Source organism: Chironomus tepperi, unplaced genomic scaffold, assembly GCF_022539635.2.
Source record: "Chironomus tepperi strain 1889 unplaced genomic scaffold, CSIRO-AGI_Ctep_v1 contig_335, whole genome shotgun sequence".
Classification (NCBI taxonomy): Eukaryota; Metazoa; Arthropoda; class Insecta; order Diptera; family Chironomidae; genus Chironomus; species Chironomus tepperi.
In genome coordinates this window covers 3,548,305-3,575,448 of record NW_027226457.1, presented here as the reverse complement: position 1 = coordinate 3,575,448, position 27,144 = coordinate 3,548,305, and the positions used below count along the sequence as shown (strand labels likewise).

At 32.0% G+C, this 27,144-nt stretch overlaps 3 protein-coding genes across 3 annotated transcripts in view; 1 reads left to right on the top strand and 2 right to left on the bottom strand.

Annotated features, from left to right (window-relative positions):
• Nucleotides 1-1,276: 1,276 nt before the first annotated feature.
• Nucleotides 1,277-3,080, bottom strand: LOC139093212 (pyridoxine/pyridoxamine 5'-phosphate oxidase-like). Its single transcript, XM_070643858.1, has 3 exons — nucleotides 2,720-3,080; nucleotides 2,493-2,649; nucleotides 1,277-1,956 (listed from the first exon to the last, which is right to left on the bottom strand). The coding sequence occupies exons 1-3, from the start codon at nucleotides 2,787-2,789 to the stop codon at nucleotides 1,443-1,445; spliced, it is 741 nt and encodes a 246-aa protein (XP_070499959.1). The 5' UTR covers nucleotides 2,790-3,080; the 3' UTR covers nucleotides 1,277-1,442.
• A 13-nt stretch (nucleotides 3,081-3,093) lies between these two features.
• Vti1b (Vesicle transport through interaction with t-SNAREs 1b) lies at nucleotides 3,094-3,500 on the bottom strand. Its single transcript, XM_070644013.1, has 2 exons — nucleotides 3,402-3,500; nucleotides 3,094-3,333 (listed from the first exon to the last, which is right to left on the bottom strand). Exons 1-2 carry the CDS (start codon nucleotides 3,498-3,500, stop codon nucleotides 3,094-3,096), a joined length of 339 nt encoding a protein of 112 aa, XP_070500114.1.
• Nucleotides 3,501-3,615: 115 nt separating this feature from the next.
• Rpn2 (Regulatory particle non-ATPase 2) overlaps nucleotides 3,616-27,144 on the top strand; it is a 72,084-nt gene continuing 48,555 nt past the window's right edge. Inside the window, exons 1-6 of the mRNA XM_070643786.1 lie at nucleotides 3,616-3,776; nucleotides 3,877-3,994; nucleotides 4,067-5,543; nucleotides 21,281-21,296; nucleotides 22,179-22,378; nucleotides 23,118-23,182. Coding sequence (XP_070499887.1) covers nucleotides 3,752-3,776; nucleotides 3,877-3,994; nucleotides 4,067-5,543; nucleotides 21,281-21,296; nucleotides 22,179-22,378; nucleotides 23,118-23,182 — 1,901 coding nt within the window. The 5' untranslated portion in view covers nucleotides 3,616-3,751. The remainder of the gene's footprint in view (nucleotides 3,777-3,876; nucleotides 3,995-4,066; nucleotides 5,544-21,280; nucleotides 21,297-22,178; nucleotides 22,379-23,117; nucleotides 23,183-27,144) is intronic.

Genomic DNA, 27,144 nt, shown 5'->3' with positions numbered 1-27,144 from the left:
CTTAACTAAATATGTAGCATAAACTTTACATGGATATGGACGGATGAGTTTTTATTGGAAATGACTGAGGATTTTTGGGAAGAGCTGTTGCTTTATTATTAAAGCTGTTTCTAAGTAAATATACTATTCGCTTGGCTGTTTTATTGACAAATTGAAAATTCTCAAGTAAAGGAATAAAGATACTGCATATTAAGATGCTGAACAGGTTTAATATCTTCTTGTTGGAATGTAAATCAACAATGCTTATTTAATAATAAGTTTAATTAAAGACTCCTTACGGATTTAAATTAATAACAACGATGTTTATTCTTTAGTGATCAGAAACAGACTAAATATTTATATAAAGGGGATTAACAACTATAAAAGGGGAAAAACAGTTAAAAACAATTTGAATTTAAAATAACCGTTGATATATTCTCAACAGACTGTTGTCAAGGATTTGCAGAGACTAACTTCAAATTATTCCAAGAATAATTTAAAGACAATTTCCATGATCCTCAATTCCCTGAACTTCTTACGATTCCACAACTCATCATCATATTCACAACCTGAATGCCTCAATATCATGAAAATTTCAATCTCATCTAATCATTTCTACCAAATTTACCTCGAATTCACGGCCACCCCACTTGAGATTCATTTTCGTATTCAGTTCTATGTCTTTTTGTTCGTACAACATATGTTGCTGTTGAATAATATAATTCTCATTTTTGTCGAGAAAAGAATAAATTTTGTATTTCTTCATGCACGAACAATATTTTTCTCACTCTTGAGATTTTCCTCTTACTTATAATAAATTCCTTTTTCTTTTTTTGTTCATCTCTCCTTCCATTTATATGAGGTGTAAAAGGCAACTCTACGATATCAGTTTAGGGTGGGAGAGAGGTAAAATTAGCGCTGTCAGATAACGTACATATGCTGAGGAAAAATGTGTTGCCTATAATTTCATTACACGTTGTACAACATCACATCCTGAATACTGAAAAAATTGCCTGAAATAGGAACTGTTAACAGTTGTTGATTAAATGGTGTGACTGGTGAGAATCGCGCATTATTTGAATTGACGAATATAAAATTTAACGGTTTTTAAAAATTCAAATCTGGTTTCTTCGTTAAAATTCAAAAATATCGTCAAATTTAACGGTTTTCAAAATTTCAAAAATACCGTTGAAAATATTCAAAATTTCAGCAATTGATTGAGTCATCAAAAGTGACTCACAAACGACCCCATCTGTAACAAAAAGCAGCTACAAAATACAGTACATACACAGGTTGATTCATTTTCCATCTATTGATATTTCACCATAATATAATTGAAATCGGAAGACATTTATTTCTTGCTCTCTTATTCAGGTCATCAATCAATGGGCAGAAGAGGATATTACACAAGCAAGGTATTTTCACACAGAACTTAATGTGCTATACTTTCAATTTACTTGAATTTATGGCGCTAGACGTTCCATAACCCAGCCATTTTCAGCACGATGAACTAATTTTCCATCAACATCTTCATCACTTTTACGGAATTGAATGCGGTCGTGCAAGCGATTTGTTTGTCCTTGCCAAAATTCAATGATTTTTGGTGTTATCAAATAGCCACCCCAATTTGGCATCGGAACTTCCTTATTTTCAGCAAATTGCTCTTTTATACCACTTTCAATATCATCAAGATATTCACGGCTTGGAATGACTTCACTTTGTGGACTTGCGACAGCACCAATCTGACTTGCTCGAGGCCTCGAATGGAAATATTTTTCTGATTCTTCACGTGATATCTTCTCGACCGTGCCTTCAATTCGAATCTGTCGACGTAATGGTAGCCAATAAAATGTGGCTGCTACGTTTGGATTTTCACTCATGTCTTTTGCTTTACGACTTCCATAATTTGTGAAGAATGTAAATCCACGTTCTTCAACCGATTTCAATAAAACGAAACGTGCCGATGGCAGACCAGTCCTGTGAAAGATATAAATGAATATTGATAGGAAATTAGAGTAAAATTGATTTATTTTTTGATGTGGTGATAATTTGATGTGAAGTCATAAAACGTATTAGGATGATTTGTACGCATTTTATGGATCTAATTGAAAACTTTTCAAAATTAAATTTTAACTGCTGTATAAAATTTGAATTTTAACGGCTTTTTCAAATTTGAATTTCACAACTCACCACTCTTGTGGTGAATTTCTGTTTCGTTAAAATTTAAAAGGTCAATCACCGTTCGACCAAATCAGGTCAGTGAGATTAAAAATGCACAGCTATAATTTTATGTAACTGCACTTTGACACATTTACCGTACAAAACAAACTAAGCAATCAAGAATTATACAGTAAAAAGAATTGGAACCTTTGAAACCACTTGAATTGATAAGAATAAGAGAAGAAATAACATCCAGTAAATCAGTCAAAACACGTACACGAGCCAATTCTATTTACCAACTATGTCTAAAGATAATTCCTTATCACTTCTATTATTCAATAAATTTCACTCACTTGCTGACAGTCGCTAAACACATAGCATTCGGTTCCAATAATTCTTCGTTTGCTATAGCCTCATCGAGCCATTTCTTAAACAGGAAAATTGGATCTTTCTTTTCAATTGAGTCTTCACGAAAAACTTCCTTCTTTTCCAGATATTTTATTCTTAGTGCTGTTATGAGAATAATATTGATGTCATTTAATGAATATTTAATAAGATCGTAAGTGAATTTATTAGTTACCTGCAACATCAACGGAAGACATTCTGTTAAAGATCCTTTTGGGTACAATAAAACTTAAAGTCTTATACATAAAATAAAGATACGCAAAAGCTTTTATTTATTAAAATAAGAATAATAAGAAAATGTTTAGAGATCCAGCTGATTATTTAGGGGTCCACGACTTGAATAGCTTTGGATATTTATCAAATCCGACTATTTTCTAGAAGAATTTTAAATTTCTTTCTATTCCGAAAACGTTACATATAAAGTGTAAGACATAATATTGGAATTGACATGATTTAAGCCGATTGTCATGAACAGAGCAATTATTCAATCCAAAGACCCCCAACTGTCTACAGCTAATCCATGGGAATGGCATACAATTAATCTTACATCTATTTAACAAATTTCATATAAATCATGCCAGCTAGGATACATATTTCCAGAAATATAATTAATATAAGGATGAGCTTATTATAAAAAGCAGTTCGCAACATTGTCCGCATAATTTTGTTACTGGATGATAATCCATCGTCTGCATTTTCTAATCTTTGGCCTGTTCTCAGCAAAGCTTCTCTTTGGGCATCTAATTCCGATAAAATCTCTGTTCCTGTATTCTCCGTTTCTATTGCTACCTATTGAGTAAATTAAATAAAATTAATATTTTTCTAAGGTTTCTTGATAAAAATTTGAAATATTTTACTTGATTTGATCTAGCAAGCGAAGCTGTTGTTCTTTCAAGAATTTGTCGTCCTTCAGCAACTGCACGTCTGTTGTGTGCATCCCAATCGTAAGCAGACATCTCTAAACACTTTAATTAGTTAAATTTTTGTGACTAACAAATCTACACAAAGAAACATAAACAAACTCATTTTTTCATGGACATTTCAACATAGTTGCGTACCCTCAAAAAGGGGTTAAGAATCATTCAAAAAAGATTTCGGTCAAAACAAAAGCAATTTTGCGGTAATATTTCGTGAATATTTAATTAAATCGAGTGAATATTGTGAATTTAATTCAGTGAAGTGATAAAATCAAGTAAAGCGCATCAAAATGATTATGACAATTACATCGGCTGGTAAGAAAATATAGTTTAATTCACAATTTATTATAATTTTGTGCAAGTCATTGTAACCTGCAAAGGAATGATTTAATGATTTTAAATTAAATTTAATTAGCTGGGATTATTTCCCTACTTGATGAGCCAATGCCGGAACTTAAGGTGTTCGCATTGAAGAAATTGGATAGCATTGTTGACGAATTCTGGCCTGAAATATCGGAAGCTGTTGAGAAGATGTAAGTTCTTTGTCATGTATTAATAATATTGTGAAATCTAATTAAATCGTCATCTCTTATTCCCACATCCAGTGAGATTCTTCATGAAGACAAGGAATTTGATCAACACAAGTTGGCTGCTTTAGTCGCATCTAAGGTTTACTATCATTTGGGAGCATTTGAAGACAGTTTGACTTATGCATTAGGTGCTGGAGAGCTCTTCGACGTTAATGCACGCAACGAGTATGTCGATACTATCGTTGCCAAGTGTATTGACTTTTACACTCAACAATGTGTTGCTAAGTTCGAAGATGAGAAGAATGCTAAGGAAATTGATCCACGTTTGGAAGCTATTGTCAATCGTATGCTTTCACGTTGCTTAGAAGACGGTCAACATCGTCAAGCACTTGGAATTGCTCTTGAAACTCGTCGTATGGATATTGTAAAAGAATCCATCATGAAATCCGAAGATGTTGCTGGAATGCTCGCTTATGCTTTCCAAGTTACAATGAGTTTAATCCAAAACCGTGGATTCCGTAATACCGTTTTGCAATGCTTAGTCGAGCTTTACAGCAGCTTGGGAATCCCAGATTACGTCAACATGGTTCAATGCTTAATTTTCTTGGAAGATCCAATGAAAGTTGCTCAACTTTTGGATAGTTTGACAAAAGGCGGTGAAAACTTAGTCTTAATGGCATATCAAATTGCTTTCGATTTGTATGAGTCAGCATGTCAAGAATTTTTGGGAAAAGTTTTGCAAGCATTAAAGGCAACAGCACCAATTCCATCAGCACTCGTATCCAATTTAAAACCACAGGGAATAAAGGAAGCATCGAAAGATGAAAAATCATCGAAAACTGAGTCAGATGTAGAAATGACGACTGTTCGTTCAATTGAAAGCTTAAACGATAGTGAAAAAGTACATCAAAAGAATATTGAAAAGCTGGCAAGCATCCTATCCGGAGAAGTTTCCATTGATCTTCAGCTACAATTTCTCATTCGTAGCAATCATGCTGATTTGCAAATTTTACGAGCTACAAAAGAGTCTGTACGGGTATCGATATGTCATACAGCTACCGTTATTGCAAACGCTTTCATGCACAGCGGTACGACAAGTGATCAATTTTTGAGAGATAATCTCGAATGGCTAGCACGAGCCACAAATTGGGCAAAATTAACGGCCACAGCAAGTTTGGGCGTTATTCATCGTGGACATGAGCATGAATCATTGGCATTAATGCAAAGTTACTTGCCAAAAGAATCCGGTCATAGTGGATATTCAGAAGGTGGCGGATTATATGCTCTCGGTTTAATTCATGCAAATCATGGTGCAAATATTATCGATTATTTGCTACAACAGTTGAAAGATGCTCAAAATGAAAATGTTCGTCATGGTGGATGTTTAGGATTGGGTCTTGCTGCGATGGGTACACACCGTCAAGACGTTTACGAGCAATTGAAATTTAATCTATATCAAGATGATGCTGTAACTGGAGAAGGTGCTGGCATAGCTATGGGAATGGTTATGTTGGGATCGAAGAATGCAACAGCAATTGAAGATATGGTTTCGGTGAGTACCAAACAATCTGTTCCTTATAACTTGATATAAAATTTAAATAAGATTTTTTTTTCTTGCTGTTTCGGATTTGTGTTAACAAAATTGTGTACATTTACATTTACATACGTATGTCGCACTCGAAAATTGCCTTTTTTCTCTCTCTTCTTCCTTGTCGTTCCTTATCTTGTAACAAAAGGCGCTTAAAGTGATGTTTTGATTTCTCTCTTTTTTCTCCTTCAGCAATATTTAATGCATGAAATATTCTGTTCTGAGTATTTTTAACATCCAAAAGTTATTTTAGCCTTGTATTACAAGAATTGTAATACTCGATTACGTGGGCTGTTCAGTATTTTCTTGTTTTGTTGCTAATTGACATTTTGAAATGTATTACGAAGGAGATTTCTGAAAAATATTGTTTAGCTTTTTGGAAATTGAGTACGAGACAGACTAATGAGGAATTAAGATAGGCTTTTTGAATATTAGGGATTCAATTGAAATCTGTTGTCCAAATTGTGGGTCGTCAAACTGCTTTGTATGTGATTTCAGTCATGGCTCACCACCAAAGTGTGTCGTACCTTAAACAACTTTGGACAACACTGAATTAAATTGAATTGGGACTTAATATTATCCTGGGATTAAAATTAAATTCTAAACAGCTGCAAGCTTTAAATGCTAAACATACCTGCCAATTTAAAACAATATGATGAGATTCACTTTAATATTCAAGCCATCACCTGATCCATAGAGACACCTAGGAAACTAAATTATAAAAAAAAATATTCATGTACTATGTACAATTTCTCTACTCTATTTGTTTTTATATCCGCAAGGCTTACAACAATCTCTAATAAACTTTTTTGAAAAGCCTTCCATTTCATTTTGCGGTCGTCACTATGACAAATTTTGTGAATGTGTTAAGAAATATTCGCATAATAATACATTGTCATAGGCTCAAATATTAAATCAATCATTTGATGATGAGTTTGTATAAAAGTCAAAGAAGCTTAACTTTACATAATTTATAATAATCTTAAATGAATGGAATAATATATTTATGGAACTTACCTGTTGTTAAATATAAATTAATTTGATGTTATTTATTGTGGATTCAGGATGGAATGGGGGGTGGAAATTGTTTGTAATTTTTATCAAGCTTTTGTACTCATTTCTGGCATGTAAATGAAGACTATAAAGTGAAAAACTTCATTAATTTATTCCTGATGATTTCCTGTAAATGAGTTGTGGAAGCATAAAAATCGCAAATGAAGCACTTTTAAATTTTGAGCATGATGAATTGACTTTTTTACTTCTGTTTGATGTCCTGTGGATGTTTGTAGATTCATTGAGGTAATTTTGGGACATTCATGCATTTATCTCATTGTCAATAGTCGGTAAACCATCATAAAAGGGAATTTCATGCTTAAAATGATACCAAATTGCTAGTTTGTGATATAAATTGTCTCCAAATCACTTAAGCAGGTAATTTCACGTGTAAAACGAAATTTACGCTGAATTTTTCACCCAACCATAAACTTAACATGAGACTAATACATTACCAAGCAATATATTATGGCACTTAAGTGCTAGAATTAAATAAAATGAATTGCTTTTTGTGTACCGTACAATGATAAGCTGGAACAAAACAAATAACGAAATTAACGTATTAATATCATCTTACAAACTTAGGTAATTAGCTTCATAATACCATGATAATAATGTATTTACATCATCTGAATTCGGCAAACAAATTAATAACTTTCCATGCCTCGGATTCATTAATTATGAATAAACAAAGAAATATAAAAACGGAAAGAAATTCTGCAAGTTTTGGTCTTGTTCCACATCCATATCAATTAACTATAAATCACAAATTTACTAGTTCCTTTAGGGGCGATTTTTAATAAATTAAACTTTTATTGCATTATGGACTGTGTGGGTTTTATAGGATAAGATGGATGGTCCATAAATGACGTCGGCAAGAATTTAGTTCTAGCTTTTCATCTCGCTTTGTCAGTAATGCTGCTTTAGTTCCTTTAGCTTTCATTAAATTTGCTTCTTTTACGTGTAAAAGTGCTTCTTATGAGAATCAAGGGGAATGGCATTTTAACGATTGTAGGCTCTCCAGATCTCAGTAGACAGACTATAGTTTAGAGTAGGATCCCAACAATTTCATTTACATCCATTTTTTAATACTATGTGACATCCAGTGTCAGACACTCCAAATGTTCAGTACTACACTTACTGTACTTACTTTGCTGAACGTTCAGATCAATTGTGATCCATGGTCTCCCATAGATGTAGTCTAAAATTAGCTCTACCACTGGCTACCGCTTACCAATTCGGGATTCTAAGAGGATTTTACTTACTGAATGTAACGACAGTTCAGTGAGTACAGTACTGTCCTTGAAATTAGAACGTTTCAAGCTCTAGCATAGTACAGTACTATATTCACTATACTGTGTGAAAGTGCAGCTGTATGAAAAGGATATTACTGTACTGAAGTTACTGATCCTTGAATGAGATTTATGAAATTCTGTGTCAGAGAATTGAGAGGGTTTGAGCCAGAACTCGGATTTTGTATAGTCAATTCGACTCTACTCCATATAAAATTCAAGTCGACTTTAAGTTCTGCTTGATCCGTTCTAATTTCTATTACAACGTAATTACTAACCGACCCGTAAGAAGAAACTACAAAATCAATTTGCTCTGTACCACCAAGCCTAAAACCAATAACTTAGTTTGTTAAAAATAAAGCTGCTGTTCCGCTTTGAGATTAAATCAAGTGAAAAAAATAAAATTCAGCACTCGTAAATGCGAGGGTGAAAATTTATTTCATTGTTAAAATAATGGAAAACACCGCAAGACATGTGTATGCCTGATAATTTAAAAATTACCCGCTGATCCTAAAGCTTTAAGTGAAATTTAATTTGTTTCCTTTTAAATGCTAAAGGAATTCAGAGTTGGCAGGACTTTGGAGTCAGGACTCCAGTGGAGGCGCCTCCACATTGGAGTCCTGTCAACTCTGTTTTTTCATACTGAATGTTGCTGCAGTTTCGCTAATAATGAGTTTCACAAATTTTCTTATTTCATTAAAAAGTTCAACTTACGCAACAATTTTTTCTAATTAAATCTCTGCTTTTTTGTCAGCTTTCGCTAGAATGAATGGGAAAAGAAAAGAAAAAAGAAAAAAGCTTAAAGTTTTTAATTAATCTACTATGAAGTTAAATGTTGACAACAACTGCTCCCTGATAAAGGAATGAAGGTAGCAGAAAAAAAAGTATATAAGATTGGGAAGTAGAGCAACTTTTATTAGTTGTGAGAAGGAAAACTTATAAACATTTTCTATTTTTTTTTTTCGCTTCTGAGTTAATGCCATCATCAGTTTCTTTTGCCATTTTTCCTATCTTTCTTAGTCATAAAATGATGTTCAATTTTTCTTATTGGTGCAGCACTTCGTTTTAGCGGAAAAAGGATGTTCAATTTGTTCATTTGCTCATTTAATTAAATGGCATTTACGTTTACTCATAAAATAATTCGATTATCCGTCCGATGTTTTTCAGCATGTATTTAATTACACGGTTCATAACGAATTTGTGGAGCTAAAGTTAATTATTACGGATCACTGCCACTTTTTTCTGAAGGAAATACGTAAAATTTTTGCAAAATTAACAGATTTGATCTTATTAAAATGATGAAAACTTTTTCAAGTGGAAGCATCACTGACTATGGATTATTAAGGTCACCTCCATGGATGGGGTCGTTCATATCCTTTTTGTTGTGCCACGCTTACCACAACCACAACAAATATTATCGATTCCATCAGCTAAACTCATTGAATTTTTATGATGAGTATTTTTGTAATCAAGCCTCAATAATTGATAGAAAATAGATAGAATTGACCTTTATTTGATTTTCTAATAATACCATACAACATACTGCATATTTCATATCACTCGTATGCGCCTTGAATAATTTCAATGACAACAACTTATTGCTGCTCTTAACCTCTTATCATACTGTACATATGCACATACAGGAAGGAAAGAGTATCGTAAGGATTTCTTTTAATGCTTATGACACTTCAAAAGATCTTAATCAGATTCTAAGAATATCTTTACTCAACGCTTGAAAATGAATGTCTGTGTCTTTAATATGAAATAACAAAAGTTCCTTTTTTTAAGCTATTTTTGGAATGAAAAGCGAAAGGAAGAGAGAATGAATGAGGTAAAAAAATGAGTGGGGAAGAACACAGAGAAAATAAAACAGTAAAGGAAGTTTAGTGAACATTTTTACGGTATGATGAATCCAACATGAAAAAAAAATTTCATCTCCAAACTTTGTCTCTTGACTTTTTTGATTTATTTATATTTACCGTAAAGCCTGAAAATTGCTGTTGTTATTGTTATTGAAATGTACATATATACACGTATTCATCAAGAGTGAAAAGAGGAAAAAATGTTCATGCACACCGTGAATTGAATTTTTTTTAAGAGCAGCAGAAATAGGAAAAATTGTTGAGAATAAAAAAAGAAGACATTGTGATTTTATAGACTTCCATTTTATAAGGGTGATAGAAAGAAAGACATAAATATAAATTTACAGTCAACATTATTATCTGTGCTTTTTATTTGACATTTTATGATTGTTAGGTTAGGTAGAATATGCTTTTATCGATTTATTGCCAGCATTTTGAATGCCCATTAGATTCTTAGCTTGATAAGCTTTTGTGCTCCATATTGAACTATCAGATTATGTTAATACTTTTATAAATCGTTTGATGAGCTATGAAATTTTTAGACGTAAAGTTGCGATGTGGGCAAGTCCGCGGGAAAACGTAAAATTACATTTCTCCCTGAAAGTTATAAGTAAACGACCTCAAAAGGAGATTAATAAGCCTTACTAATTCTGAGTCTCAAATTCAGTAGAATCCATAACTAAAGCAGCTTTTCATAAGTTGAATCCAACGTCACTAATGCAAAACCCACGAACCTTTTAATTCCAAAAACAATCTTAAAGCATTATTGTCCCATAAGGCATGACTTCATTGTACTCTCTCATTCTATCATAGCTGTTTTGTAGATTGTTAATTCATTATGCCTGACACATAATTAATTTCATAATCTCGGGAGCAAAAAAAGAGAGAGAGGAAGAGAAAGAAACGAGACGTAGAAAATATAGAGAGGCAAATAAAGCAATGTAAATATAATTGAAAAAGCATTAATCCCTCTAGGTTTAACATTACTGACCATAAGCTGTTGCATGCCTCCTCGTATACGATCTTTTTTATTTTCTATATAATATCACATTATATTTTTACTCTATTCATGATAAAATGAACTGGAAAAAAGGGTTCTGTTTGGTTAAAGGTTGAAGGCTTAATCTAACTAAGACCAAAAGAACATTCATCCTTTTTTCTTTTATATTCTCTTTTTCTCTATGATAATCTGACATGGTTAGTATGATGACGACAAGAACGTAATGCATTCAAATATTTTTTTAATTCCTTCCATCCATTATTAAAGTCACTCAATTTTGTGTCATTTTCATTCACTGCAAAAACGAAATCTGATAAAGTTTTGGGAGGAGCTCTTTAATTGATTAATGAATGGGGACGAAAGTAAAGGAACTGAAACAATGAAAAAAGAAGCGAATTGTATCTCATTTTAACTTTTTATTAATCAGTGAATTTTTATTCAAACAATAATAAAAATGAGCATTCGGGTACTAATTAAACGCTGAATAAAAAAAACCTTGTATCCTTCGGATGATTTTATAAAGTTTTTAATAAAAGAGCTGAGCTTTAATTACCATTTATTTACCATACGGCCGTATACGGTTTTTAAAATATTCGATGATTTTTTTTTGCATTGGTTAAGTGCTAATTAGCATTGTGGAACGAACAGTCTACTCAATTCTATCATATTCTTCATTGCAATGCAATGCGCTGTACCTAAAGAGAAGGGAATTATCATCCATCATGTCATAAACAGAGCACAAAGTCGACTTGATGTTTGTATGGAGTCGAGTCGACTTTTCTATACAAAATCCTAGTCGACTTCTAGTTCTGACCGCAACTAAGGTTTCCTGAAGTCTCGGTCTCGACAATTTTCCGGGACTAAGTCCTTCCCGTGTAGTTTCGATCTCGGTCATCGACATCGAGAACCCATAAACTCAACCCATTAATTAAAGCTTCATAAAGCCCCAAAAAGTCATTCATAACATTCTCTTTTTGTTAACCACACACGAATCAATTCCTGCTGACTCATCTTCAGTAAATCTGACAAAATTTACGTAAATGAAAATTAATAAAAAAGGGACATGGGAAATTTATTTCAAAACTTGTGTAATTTTAGAGCGAGAAAAAAAGCGGATACTAATTATCATTATTTTTTGTACATTCTACTTTATCCTCACGCAAATTTTATGCTCCTTTCCAATCACCGTCCTCCGGAAGCTTGGAGCAAAATATAAAAAATGGAAATAAATTTGTTTTCACTCATGACTCGTTATAATTTGCAGCTCAACTTTTTTTTTTGTTTTCTACTTCTTTGCTACAATAATAAAGAACTTTTCTGCAACTCATCATAATTCTATGTGGGCACAATCATCACCGTGTTCTGTTCTTATTGACGCAATTTGGTAGATTATTTGTGAGCAAAACGAATATTTTTGGGTGAATAATTTGATTTTTTTTTTATGTGTACATTTGGGCACTTTCGTCTATGATTCATAAATAGATTTGTATGAGTAATATGATTCAGAGTTGTCTGAACTGGAGTGACGTAGAACAAGCTTGGGTAGTAAATGGAGTAGCGGGATTAATTTTCTGAAATCAAAGTGATTCGTGGGTCAAAAAGTCTGGACATTGCGCTTTAATCGGTCTCTACTCAAATTATCAAGCTAAGTTAGGATTCAGGTTGATCACTAAGTGTCTGTGGACCACATACAACTGACAGACTGCATCTCTGTCTGTGACAAATCCAATACCTGGTCAAAACCAAAATCTCAAACCGATTCACATCCTTTTCTGCTGAAATCTCATTCAAGTTTCTAGTAAATCTGACACAGGTATTGCCAGTTGCCATTATTCCATCTTAATCCTCCCAAACGTTATGTGCCATATAAAAAATCTAATAAATTTCTGACATCGCCTGACAGAATTGCGCCAAAAACATTCATCATCTCTAATTGTTGCTTCAAATTTTTGGTGAAAGCATTAAAGCAATTGAAAATGTTTGTTCTTTACCTTTTACCTCTCAAGCTCTCCCACATACTCACACACCTACGATATGATATATATATAAAGAATCCATTTTCAAAAACGACACCAAGCAATTTAAATTATGAAATGCTTTCGAAATGGTCATGAATTTTGATGTCAACGAGGAATGGAAGTAAGAGAAAGAGCTTTAAAATGTCTTTGAGGCCAGAAAAAGGTTTTTTTTTATATTTTTCTCCCTTTAGATGATTTATGAGCATTTTATACACAGAGTTACAGTTTTTACATCAAATATTTTCATTTTACGGTCTCAATTTTACTTTTTATCAGACCAAAGAAATGGAAAAAATCACTTTAGCGTAAACCGCCATTAAATTCGGTATAGCGGTCAAAGGTGAAACTTATCATCGTAATGTTTGTGGATGTGTTAAGACTATAACCGAAAAAAGGACAAGTTATGAAGTCATTAAAGATTGTTTCAAAATCCGAAAGACTGAGTTTTAAGGAAAATATTTGTCTATGTCCTATACTGTCAACAGAAGCGTCCAAATTTACGGCTTGATGATTTTTTGTTCAGGAAGAATGACTGCTTTTTGATTTTTGTTTACACTACAATACAGTGCTTCAAATCCACAAAGTGAATTAATGGCTGAATGAAGCTAAACAACAATCATACATTCATTGGAAATTGAAAATACTTGGACATATTATGCATTGTTTTCAAGATATTTATATTCAACCGACTAGATAGAGATCAAAGAAATAGCATCAAAGACTTTTGTCACAGATATAAAATATGTCATGGATTTCGCATGCATGAACTCATGAATATGATTCAATTGTCAAGATGAAAATTTTTATTTGCACAAGTATTTCGCAAGTAAGGAAGCTTTAGAGTCTTATAGTCAATACAGTGAGATCCGAAATACTTATTTGAGCGACATTTCGGTATTAAGCCGCAGATTGTAATCTTCCAAATACTTCGAAAATGAGAATGTTGGCTTGTAGATTCCTAAATTCTAAATTATCAATGCATCTAGCCATGCTTCAAAGGATCTTATTCAAAAATTCAATGACTGATTCATTACAAGATTACATCTAGTATCCTTTGACATAAAGGGCTCTCCTTAATGCATTTTATATTTCATTCATGAGCTTTTAAATAACATAGACAAACCGCATTTTCAATTAACTGCATTTCCTATTCACAAAAAGACCATGGTCTATAAAATGATTCTATTTAAATTGCTTTTTTTCTTTCTCATACGCGAGATTATAAAAAAAAAGTAAATGAGAGAATGAAATAAGCTTTTATTATTCAAATGCTATACCTAAGGTTGTTGTGATAACTGCAAAGATGAGTGAGAAAGAGAATTGAAACAACATTGCCAATTAAAGTTTGTCCTTACCGCTATTCTGCGACCCTCAATTCGATGATAAGTTGATGAGGACTGCTTCCTTCCTGTATATATATTTACTCGCTGTCTATTCGATGACAATTTACATAAATTTGCAATCAATATATTGAGTCAGAGTACTTAAAAAACAACATCAAGATATAACTAACTTAATTTCAATTTCTCTCAACAAAAGTACAAAATTGAGAAAGTTATAAGGAAATTGTGGATGGGAAAAAAAGTTACGTACCACTTTATTTTATATAATTTATGAGTGCAATCGATTTTTACTTCCGAATCAGACGCTTTTTTTTATATATATTGCTGCCTTTAATTCAATGATGCGAAAGGGAAAAAAAAGTTGCGGAAAATTGCCACAATGGAAAAAAAGCGATCCCACAACGATGCGGACGAGAAGTGAACGAAAAGTTTCTTTTTTGTAATTTTCAATATTTTTTTTCTCTTCTCTTTCTTGATACAAACTGGATAGAAAGTAAAAAAGTTTAATGTTGCATCGCCCTTAATCCTCTCGGTAACCATTATCTTTCTGTCTTTTCTGATATGAAAATATATACATAGAAATTTTGTTGAACTCATAACTTGAATAATAGTTTGAAATGGGTTTTTGACTTTATTACGTCGTTAAAGAAGGGGGGCAGGCTTTGATGGCAATTTCTTCGGCTAGAACCCTTTTTGTACTTTATTGGCTGAAATAAGCCACCCATCATTTTAGAAAGTATGGTTCGGTTCAAGAATTGTTGGGTAGCATTTTTATCATTTTAGATGCACAAGCTTGCAGTTTTTGGTTGTTCCTCATAATTCGTCCAAGGCTCCTGACCAGCTTTGAACGAACGTTATTAATAAGTACTTCATTAATTAGAACTGTTCTGTGCTAAGACTCTGCAACTTGAATTCTATGTCATATTTTGCTAAACTTTAAGGTATAATAAGCTCAAAATACTATATTATCGACAAGCTAGTCAGCCAGCAAACCCATCGATATACCTGAATTTTGAAGTTACTATACTTCAAAGTCTAATTAGGCATTATACAAACTCTTAGAATTTTATGTCCAGAACAGTTCAACTAACTGAAATGCTTTTTCAATGGCTTTTTAGAAATGCTTTTTATTCGGTTTTAACCGACCTGACTTCAATTTCTGATCTTTAAATTTGAATATATCTCTGATGTTCCTAAAAGTATCAATTTCATTTGTTTAGAGACCGAATATTTTTCAGATTAATTGGGTCAATTTTTTATTATGAAACTCCTTCCTAATTGATCATTATTTGATAACATGAAAAACATTGTGATTTTATGTTTTTCATGTTCTTCATGTCCTCATTTCTATCACGAACATAAAACAACAAAAAGCATTTCTGTAGGCATTGTTAAATAATCGAAAGTTGTGCTTCCTAAAAAATCATTTAAAAATTACTGCATCATTTAACTTGCGAATATTTTTGCCTTTACTCAAGCTAATAAAGTTACATTGTTGCTCTACAAACAATTTGGTATCTGATCGTGGCACAAATGCGCCATAAATTTTCATCTAAAATCACATTTTTTTTTTGTTTAGAGTTTTTCTTCCACCTTATCAAGATAGAAAACTAGCTTTGCGCGCTCCATTTCCCTACAGAGAATTTTTTTAGCCTTTTTGCATAATTTAAATTCAACCTGACTTGGAGGGGTGCGCGTCGTGAGATGAACGGTAGTTAATGTGAGATGGGTTTGGGTGAAGAATGAATATAAAAATAAGAGAAGGAACTTGAAAGAATTTGAAATTATAATCTGAAGCTTCTGAAGTGTACTCAACAACAATAGCACAAAATAAAGAAATCATTGGAACTTCTGCTTATAACAGACAATATAAATAAAATATATTTTTGTCTAGCTTTAAATAATTTATGTTCCACAAGTCCATCCTCAGTCTTTAAATTAGCCTTGATTACATTTAATGAAGGTAAACAAGCAAAAGCATAAAAGCCACACATTAATTAGCTTTACTGAACTTCAAATAGGATTTATTGTGGTTTCATTGTGCTTATGATGCCACGAAACCAAACTTATATGATGAATGTAATACAGTGGAATTATGTGCTGCCTAATTAAACCCCTTTTTCTGTTGAATCTATTTTATCTCAAATAATGGAAGTCAGAAAATCAACAGAATAGGGTAAAAAATTTATTCGATGATTGCTAATGAGCTTATAAAGCTTCCCAAATTGAGCAATTTTATATGCCTATAACAATTTTCAATAAGCAATCACTTTTTGTTGGGAGAAAAATCAATTCCTGAAGTTTTGAAGTTTTTTCCTCTTGGATTAAAGGAATGAGGCGCATACTTCCTTTTGAATGATACTTGATGTTTTGGAGAATGTGAATAATTGACGAACTGTAACATTTGCCATATCAATGTCCAATCAGTCGGTGTCTAAAGTACACTTCAAATATGTGCTTAGTATTCACATAAAATTTGCATAACATGGAGAAATTTAACTCGCTTTTCTGTCTCTGCCTATATAGAAAGTTGAAAGTCTTTAATATAATTTCTGTAAAAACAAGACTTGTTGAATATTAAGGAACACATAAAAATACCCAAACATATATATTAAATTTGCCGAAATCAAATTAGTACGCATGATATTTGTTTAGCAATTCTAGTATAGAACCATTTCGTAGAAGTAGAGCTAGAAGTTGATATGAATTAGGTTTGGGGTAGAGTTGGGTTTTGTATGGAATCGAGTTGACTCGAGTCTAATCAGATTTTGTTTGAAGTTTAGTCGATTTGAGTCTTAGATTTTGTATGGAGTTGAGTCGAGTCTGCTCAGATTTTGGACGGAGTTGAGTCGACTCGGGTATAGTCAGATGTTTGTATGGAGTTGAGTCAACTTGATTCGACTTTTTTGCATACAAAATCTGAGTGTGGAGTCGAGTAGACTTAGATTTTGTACAGAAAAAGGTCAAATCGAGTCGAATCGACTCCATACAATATTCAAGTCGGCTTCTAGCTCTGCCCTGAATTCTGCATAGAAGCCTTAATTGATTAATTAAATTTCTTTAAAAAGGATTAAAGTAAACTTTGTGAATTTCATTATAAATTGATTAATTAACTGATAATCTGCTATATTAATGATGAGCCTTAATACAACATTCTTCTCACATTTCAATGATGTCAATCCATCGATCTGTTTTCATTTTGTAATTCTTTAGGGTGTAGACCAATAAAAAAAATAACACAAAATGCTTCTCAGAACTTCTCCTATTGCTTTCATTTCGATTATTATGCTTCAAAAAAAGTTAATAAAGTTTAATGTAAATTAAACAAAATTATAGAACGGTTACGAATTCTGATGAGGTTGACTACTCGAGATTGAGTACTAGAGCCAAAATAGAAAGGGCTACGAATTTCTCTAAAAAGACATTAGCTTAGATTCTTATTTTAAATGGGGTGGGCCTTCTGTATACCTTTTTCGATTAAAACAGTTCTAAATTTAAAAATGTACCAAAAAAAAAATAATCGTCTATACTGAATCCGAAATAAACGATTTGGAAAAAAGGGTGGCTTTACTCTGTTGCTGGATTACTTTTTTTTTGGATGAACTTTGATAATAGTGAGTAAATTTGAGCTTGAAGAAGTCAATAGAAGAAAGATTCAAGCATGAAATCAGTCATTCAGTCATTTTACCACATAGTCACATATATTACAATATTATTGTCAGGCTGCTTTTTTTTTTGGGAATATAAATGTCTTATGAGAAAAAGCATAAAGGCAAAGTGAATTGAGAAATAGAAAGAAAATTATATTTTATTTTCCCTCAATAGACATTTTGATGGCACTTTTTTTCGGAATGGAATTCCATTTTAATGGAAATATTTTATTTTTTATTTCCTTTTTCCCCTCCTATCTACTCCCATAAGAAAGACTATGTGCCGATATCAAATGTCGTTTCTTGAGTGTTACGTGAGTAACAAAATAGCTAAATTTTCAAATCAGTTTAAATTTACGATTTTTTTAAGTTAAATCTTCTCGTTCGGGGACGTCCATGAATGATGTCAATTGAGATATCAGCTACAGAATAGAAACAAGCTTTAAAGAATTTACATGGTAGTGCAGCTCGGTGTAGAGCTCATGGGAAATCCATAAACACTAAACCATTACGACAGAACATCCCCCTTTTTTCCTGCCTTAATATCGGAAGCAGATGAAGCATTGTATTGAATTCTAAACAGTCATAACAATCTTTGAAGTATTCTGACACTCAACGTTTCTGTGCTTGATAAAATTTAAATTAATTCCGACATGAAACTTTACCTCACAATTTTGTATTCACTGATGTTGAAAAATAGAGCATTCAACGGTGGAAGCTTTTTGAGGAGAGAAAGAAAATTATGAAATTATTTGTGTTTCACCTGTTGCCTGCCTGTATTCAGGAATAAATAAGTTTTCTTTTATTTTGTTCTTGTTTGGTTGTACTTTGATTTTTGAATAGACTTTTACTTGCTTTAATTGCATTTATTTCGTATAATTTGGGTAGATTGCATCTTTTAATTAAACAGTTTGTGAATCTGGACCTATACAGTTTGTGGACCTGCTTGATGTCATTGTATGTACAATTTTGGATGTAGTTTTTTAATAAATTATTCATGGACAAGCAAGAAATTCAGAATTGAACTTTTAGTTTCTCCTTTAAAAATTGAACGTCATCAGCAGCAAGCATCTCTTGCTGTGGATATATGGCATCTGATTCCACAAACACCATTCTAATCATGATTGAATGCCTTCCAAAAAGTAAAGTTAAAAATCATTTAAGTGAAATTCTAAGAAAATCTTACAAAAAAATAAACACATCTCCTGTGGCTTCCAATTTCCTTCCATAATTCATCCATAAAATTTTATAAAAATTCTCTTTAATGGAAATTGAAAATCCCAAAATCGTATTAATGGCTGTTGAATACACTATACCATTTTTTATTCTATTATCAACAGTATTACCGATTGGCATGCGTTGAATAGAATATGAAATGTGTGTGGCGAATCTTGGATGGAAAATTGAAAAAAAGCTCTTATGAAGAATAGTCGGACATTGACGTCAAGGCAATATCTGCCTTCAATTCTTTGCAATTATCTATCGAATTTTTTGCTTCCTCTGAATGATTTTTCATGAATAGAGAAAGTGCCACACAAACGTGCTGAAAATTTTGATAAGATTGTTGAATATTGAGTGAATAGAGAGCGTTTAGGATCTCGGTATTCAGGATTTTGTGCTTATTAATGTAAAATATTGTTTGGAGTGACATGAAGGAATTGAATTTAAGTGCAAGATGTAATTTTGAAGGCTATTGGAAGTAATTGTTCATCTTTTATAATTAATGGAGATTGCTAGCTGATGGCATGAGTTACACTTGATCTATACATCCAGCGAAGTGAAGTAAAGTGATTGTTAGCAGATGAACAATGGCCAAAAACAATAAGGTACTCAATCCCTGTCTAAAATCCTCACTCCATTAAACTACCAAGTCAATTTTCACAAAACATTGCTTCTAGCACAAAAACCGCCAATATTTTTCATCACAATAAACCATTCCTGTATTCATTTTCAAATGCTTGTGCTTAAATTTACTGCAACAATGGAAGCGCGTGTGGTTAAAGGAGAAAGCAAAAAAAAGGAAAAAAAAACTTTTTTTTTTGCTTTGCTGTTGTTTGGTTGAAAAAAAAAGTTTTTCTTGATGGAAATATGATAAACCATCTATACCTCACATGTGCATGTAAAAGAAGTGAAACAAAATGAACAGCGCTGTAAAAAAAATACTTTTATACACAGGAGATTTATTATTGTAGTAAAGCTCACGAGGGAACGTTCAATTTTTTTTAAAAATGTTGTTAACATCCTAGTTGGAGTGATAAGCATAGGCTGCTGTCTGTGGTGCATTACTCGTTTAGAGTAATTATCATCTTAATTGAATTTGAATATTTAATAAATGTGCAGGCTTGCTTTCAATGTAGACAGCATATTTTTGATAGAGGTATTAAAACTGGAAATGATTTTTCTAATAACTTGTACTGAATAATTTAGTTCCTCAAAGTAGATGCTTGAAATTAAAATTAATGATGAATTTTATGCTAATTTTGATGAATTGAGAATGAAAAATGATTAACAGTTGAATCTGAGATTTATATCCGGATTTTAAAATCTAGCGGGCAATCAGATTCGCAGGTCTACTGCTTTTTGCGTCTACGCCGGCCAGAGGTCGATGTCGACTTGGATTTTTTATGTAAAAGTCGTCTAAAGTCAATTCGGCTGCATAAAAATTCGAGTCGTCTTCGAGTTATGCTTAACATAAAAATCCTTCTGCCGACATTAACAATCCTTCATAAAGCCGCGGATGACCAAATCGTGTCCCTAATCTGTCTCGACAAATCAGCTTATTTAAAATTCTGTAATTGTTTCCCCTCATTCTAATTGTTTCCAGTTATTGTATGTGTTTTTTATAAATTCCAACATCCTTAAGTGCCATTAACAAGCATTGTCCATGTCACAAGCTTTCCTCTGAAAAAATTTCCAATTAAAATGGTATTAGCATGTCAACCAACCTGCCCAAAGTGTACATGAAGTTCCGCATTTCTAGAACAGAGTACTTGAAAATATATAAAAATACATAAACGTCAGTCAGTGGATTAAGCGGTCATGAATGTAAAATGTGCAAACTATGTATGTGTGTGGATGTGGATGAGGAGAGGAACAATAATAATAAACTGAATTTTTTTTAACAGAGCTTAATTAAATGTACATTTGAGTTCGATGGCATACAAAAAATGTGCTATGTGTGTAACAATTGTTACACTGGAACAGAATTGTTTCAGATTGTTGGATGTATTTTTTTTTATTATTTATCCCTGTCAGACGTCAGCGTCAATTGTACATAAAATCTCAATTTATTACATTTTCCATAAATAACAGCAGAAAAATTTTTTTTATTTATTTTTTAAGCATGTAAACCGAGTGTCTAGCATTTTTTACTCATTTATTCTTACTTTTTATTTATATTTCATTTCATGTACTAAATGAATAAATTTGTTTGACAAATTTATGTTGAATTCAACTGGATCCATATACATTTCATGTATTTAGTATGCACAAGAAACAGGTAAGAAAAACCACTTTTTTCAGTTAAAGTAATACCTAAATATAAAATTTTACATTTTATGATAAAGTTTCTCATCATCATGAGATGAAATAGAACATTTTTATATCTGTATAAACATCAAGGAGCTTATCTGGATCAGTTTAAGTTTAGATGGGAAATGACGGAAGAATACTTTGACTTTGAAGGAACTGAATTATTTAGTTTTGATTATGCTGAGCTTGAAGTTGACTCGGATTAGGTTTCGACTCAAGTAGATTCAGTTCCATATGAAATTCGAGTCGACTTTGAGTTCTGTGATTTTAGCACCTTAAGTTTGTGATTATTCACTCATGACATGAAGCTCAAAAGCGTTATTGTGAATTTTCTCAGTGAGTACCTCCAAGTTAGCGAATAGACAAGCAGCATGTTCAATTACATTGATTGAGTGCACTCATGAGCACGCTCAATTACATGATTATACTCAATGTCTCTTAGGGGTTTCTTTATAGAGCATCAAAAAGATTCTCAAGTCATGTAAGAAGTTTACCAACAGATATTCACTTTATGTCCAAATTTTGATGAATCATTTCATGAAATTTAGCACTACATCACTATCCAGATACGCTATCTTTTTGTAAATATATGGTAGCAAATTTAAAATAATTTTTTTTGTTGCTGCTTTACGGTAAACTAAAATAAAACTTTTTGGCAAACACAGCACAGCACATAAAGTTCGTCCAAAAATACATAAAACTTTGGATTATTGATTTTTTTTATTCAAACTTGAACTGTTGCCTAAATCTGAAATATGGTTTGCCACATAGTTTTATTCTATATTTATACACAATAATATAAAAAAATGATGATTCACTCTACTTACCCTATCTATAATACTTTTTACAGGTCATGAGAAAATTTTACGTGGTTTAGCTGTCGGCATCTCATTAACTATGTTTAATCGATTGGAGGAGAGTGATGCACTTGTCACGAGTTTGTCTAATGATAAAGATCCGGTTTTGAGACGAAGTGGAATGTACACAATTGCAATGGCATATTGCGGTACTGGAAATAATCAAGCAATCAGAAAGTTGCTTCATGTTGCTGTAAGTAAATAATTTTTAATGTATAATTTTCTTAGATGAGTTTCCTGGTTGTGGATGGAATGGTATTTGATGATTGAAGGACTTGTGTGGATTCCCTAAAGCTTGAAACTTTAAATATTCTTTTTCATAGTTTTAAAGAACTTTTCATCATCCAGATAAATTTATTATCCTTCACAATGAAAAAGTTTAGGAGATTAAAGAGAAACAGCTCTTGCAAAACCCGCATTCATGAAAAAGTTTCAGTCATTGTTAATCAACAGAATTTTAAATAACAAATTGTGGATAAATTTTTAAAAGTTACTAATTATCCATCTCGATCAGCTTCTACAGAAGTTTTTTTTGTTGTTGATGGGAATTGAAACAATTTTTAAAAAGAACAATACCCGAAGCATTTGAGTATAATTAAGAAAAGTAACACATTATTCAATTTCATTCACGTCATTCCTTGCGGAAGCAGTTTCTAGTTGAGGATAAATTAGATCCTCGACTGTGTGAAAACTCATTAAACTTTTATGTAATATTTCCTTCATAAACATACCTACCTTATTCCAATCCTGTTCATCTCTGACATTTTCATGTGAAATATCTCACAAATGAAAATTCAATCCACAAAAAATCGTTCTTTTGTGCCATCCATATCTTCTTTATATGTTGGCAAATTTTATATGCTGAAAATTTTTATAACTTTCTTTATTTTTCTTTTGCCTTTATTTCCACATATTCACATGCATAAAAAAAGGTTTCGGACGTAAACGATGATGTTCGTCGAGCTGCGGTAACTGGAATTGGATTCTTATTGTTTCGGTGAGTGAAAAATGCCTTTTTATTTTATCCTTCAACCTTTATTATTGCTATTGCTGGTCGAGTCAGACTCTCTCGCCGTTTTTTGAATACCTTCATCGTATTTTCAAGATTTACTTCCCATTTCTCTCAATCTTTACTTCTTCTTTGTGCTTTTTCCCTCTTCTACTTATCATTTACTTTTTTTCCTCCACTTCTGGTTCGGGGAGGAAAACGAGCTCCTTTCACATCCTCGAGAATCCTCTTGACGACGAATAAAATGGATTGTTGAAGATTAATTAAAGCAAAAGTGATAACCCTCGTAATACTCTTATAAAGTAGGAAAGCAGAAAAAAGCAATAGCAGAAGTAGCATAAGAGAGAAAAAAAAGGAAAAATTCAAATGTTTCTTGATATAGAAATCGATTGCTCGTGAACGTGAATGTAAAAAGTAATAATGAGAAATCGGATTTCTTCATTTAATGTATGTTTTGTAGTGCTGTCGAACTTTTATTTTGTTCTTATGCTGTTTTGAGTCAGAATTTTAATTCTCAATTGTGTTCATATGTCAGTGACTAAGATTAGGGTAGTTGCTATTCTGTGCTTAGTCTCAGAATACAAATAAGCAATTTGATACTTTTACATTCGTAAGAATGTTGATCCATTCCTAGAATTCATAGCATACAGTTCAGCAGACACTGCTTAAATCTATATTATTGCTTTCTTATTCACATACATGTATAATGTATATTTGGAATAGACTAGAGTGAGGAACGTTTAGCGATGACGTTCATGTTACAAAAGGAAAAAATTACACATAAATAAGAAGTATGGAATAAGCTAAATCGTTATCAATTTGACAATAACACAGAAACGTAGAAATTGAGTGAACGAATCATTTTTCTTTTTGTGCTGCTTTCTTTGGGTTTGAGTTGCATTTTGTCAGTTTCTAGGGCTGAAAATTTACACCAATCATAAATTTCTGCTGTATTTTTTACGAATCTCATAAATATTTAATAAAGAATAAAATGTAGGCGCTGTGGTTTTATATCATCTTTAAATGCCACGATTCAAGGATATAATAATATTTTTTTGATCGGTATATACTGCGTAGTTTTCAAGTTTAAATTAAATTTCATTTCAAATTATCTCATTTTCGTCGAACGCAACATATTTCCGCAAACTTTTTTAAGAAAAAGGAAGAAAAAACTTTTATTTAATCTGTGCGTCTTGTACTTGCCTACTCAACATTTCTTTCATTTATTTCCTTTTTGAATGAGAGGTAAGGCACACACAACAAAAAAAAAAAGTGAATTTCGTTCTGAATGACAGAAAATCTTATCGATCGAAATATGCTTTTCTTACAACATCATCAGCAGCATTATCATCATCATCAAAAAAGTAGAAAGAACCTGAATGAAGGAAAAAAAAAGTTCTTTTCCGTAACTTCTTATATGTCGTTTCATTTCGATTCAAAGCCAATGTGACATGAGCGTACTTGGGATTATAGACACAAAATCTTACAAATTTGTAGATACAAATTCTCATCTTTAATGTCCATGACCGAGAAGTAATTTGTCACGAAAACACATCCGCTTGATTACGCCCCTGCAATGCGATACAGAACAAGCGTTTATTATCGAGAATGGGAGGGTAAAATGTACTTGTTAGGCTGTTCAGAATATACTTTGTATAGGCAATTGAAATAATACAATCAATAAGTCAAGAAGTACTGTAAAAAAAAAAAAAAATTAGATTTATTGTAGACAATTGGATATAATCTTATGGAATCAAAATGTTATAATCCATCCTTGCTGATTACCATGAATTGATTTATAATGGATTAACTTTATTTATTTATTCCTTCTATTTTCCAACAATTCTTGCTTATCATCTTATTTTGAATGTCAAATGAGAAGCTTTTTTTTTCTCATTCTTTTATAAATCGTGTCCTTCTTTTGTGCATGATGGATGATTCTTTTGCTTCTTTGTCCTGTTTGTATTTTTTTGCATTAAGAGTAAATTAATGAGAATGATGCTGCAGAAGGGAATGAATAAGAGAAGTAGAGGGGATATTTATGGGATGAAGTCTCTGTTGTATTTATGGTTCTCGTTCGATACTTCCTTAAACTCTTCTTGTTAGTTCCTTAAAAAATATATATACAGGCAAAAGTGTTATAAACCTCATAAAAGTAGCATAACTTTATATGAAAAAGGCTAATAAAAGAGCGCAAGTTATTAGCATCAGCCCCTTAGGAAATGGGAACAGCAGACACATGCAAGTTGAGAGAGAAGAGAGAAAAACATGCTGAATGAATAAAAAAGTCTTTGTGGGCGGAATTGATGTTGATACTGTGTTTTTTTATTATTTGACTTTTTTCTTTAGAGATTAGGATTTATTTATACAAGAAATATAAATTCACATTGTTTGAACGTTTTTAATTTCCTTTAGTGCTGTGTATTATGTGTTTATGTATACTCTTAATAATCTTTTTTGATACAAAAAAATGTACTTTTTTCGTCATAAAAGCTTTTTTTTTCTTGCCTCAGTTGTGGCTTGTCGTGCTTGTTCGTTTATGTCATCAAATATTAAAGGAAATTAATAACATTTTATGAGCATTTTTTTTTCTCCCTGTTTCTTTTTCTTATACTTCATACTTCATCTATGAATGTATACGTCTTTATTGTTATTTCAATTTCCTCATTTTTTTTTTTCTTGCGCTTGTCGTAAATCGTAAATTATTTTTTGACATTAAATTATAAATGCAACATGTATGTGATATCCAATTTGCGCAAGTAATATTTCATGGATTTTATTGTGATATCCTTATAACATTACTATGCTGTGAGGGTAAAAAATTGAATTCACAACATAAATTCTTTTCTTTCTCGTTTTTTTTTTGGCGCTTTCGCATTGTTTCTTTTCTTTTCTCCTTCTATGAAATAAGTGAAATAATAATAAGGGAATGTTTGTATGCGATTTTTGTGAATTTGGCTCGTACCTTCGTTCTGATAGTTTGCTGCATAATATATTATACGCAGGATATAAATTTAGCAACAGTCGTAAGTGAAGTCGATCGATTTTCAAGACTTTAAAGCTCTGTTGTTCTTAACATAGTCTAAAAGCCAAGGAAAGATCAGTTTAGTCAAAATTTTAATTATGCTTGATGCTTGACACGCAACATAAAATTAGAATCAAATTGTCTGATCCACAACTCAATTTCTTGAAAAATCTCTTTCATTTCCTCTTAAAGCATAATATTGATCTTCCAAGAATAGGAGCATGCCACAAATTTCCGGCGGAAATGTCGAGCCGAGTTCATAAAAGTGTGGTAATCGAGAAAAATGGTGAGAAGGAGCATTTATCAGAACAAAAAATTCAACAGGCTTATTCAACATTTTTTATATATATTATTCTTTCCTTTTGTATCCTAAGGGTATGTAGGCCGTAGTATATATGAATTCATTTCTTCATTTTCCAGCAGAAAAATATTTGAATGCTTTAGGAAGTTATGCTCTAATGTATACTTGCTATAATAGTCTTTCAAAAAACATAACTTGGTGTAGCATTCAGATCCATTTGTGTGTCTCGTGATGCATAATATTTCTACTCCTATTCACATAAATTTAAGCTCTACGGCTATAGCTCTATATATATTTCTTTACAAAATTATTTCTTTATGTTTAAAAAAAGAAAAATAGAACGAAAAATAAGAATAAGAATTTGTAGACTAAGTCGAATATAAGAGTATCGAGGCGATGTAATATTCTCATGGGTATTATTTTCAATCGTTCATTAAAATTCATTTAAAGGCGTAGGTGGAAAAATGATTGTATTTAAAGGTTTTCCTTGGAAAGTCTTGTTGAGGAACTTTCTTTATTTTTTTTTTATTGAGTCAAGGTTTAATTTATCAATTTTTAATAAGAATCATTGACATGGGATGAAGATTTATAAAAAAGATTGACATTTTTTGACAGCAATTATTT

Bases quoted from the DNA above. Each gene is read 5' to 3' on its own strand.
- LOC139093212 (XM_070643858.1), bottom strand. From the start codon at position 2,789: ATGTATAAGACTTTAAGTTTTATTGTACCCAAAAGGATCTTTAACAGA. The intron at 2,650-2,719 runs GTAACTAATAAA...TTCTCATAACAG, and splicing joins GTCTTCCGTTGATGTTGCAG to CACTAAGAATAAAATATCTG. The intron at 1,957-2,492 runs GTGAGTGAAATT...TATCTTTCACAG, and splicing joins TGTTTAGCGACTGTCAGCAA to GACTGGTCTGCCATCGGCAC.
- Vti1b (XM_070644013.1), bottom strand. From the start codon at position 3,500: ATGTCTGCTTACGATTGGGATGCACACAACAGACGTGCAGTTGCTGAA. The intron at 3,334-3,401 runs GTAAAATATTTC...TTTACTCAATAG, and splicing joins CGCTTGCTAGATCAAATCAA to GTAGCAATAGAAACGGAGAA.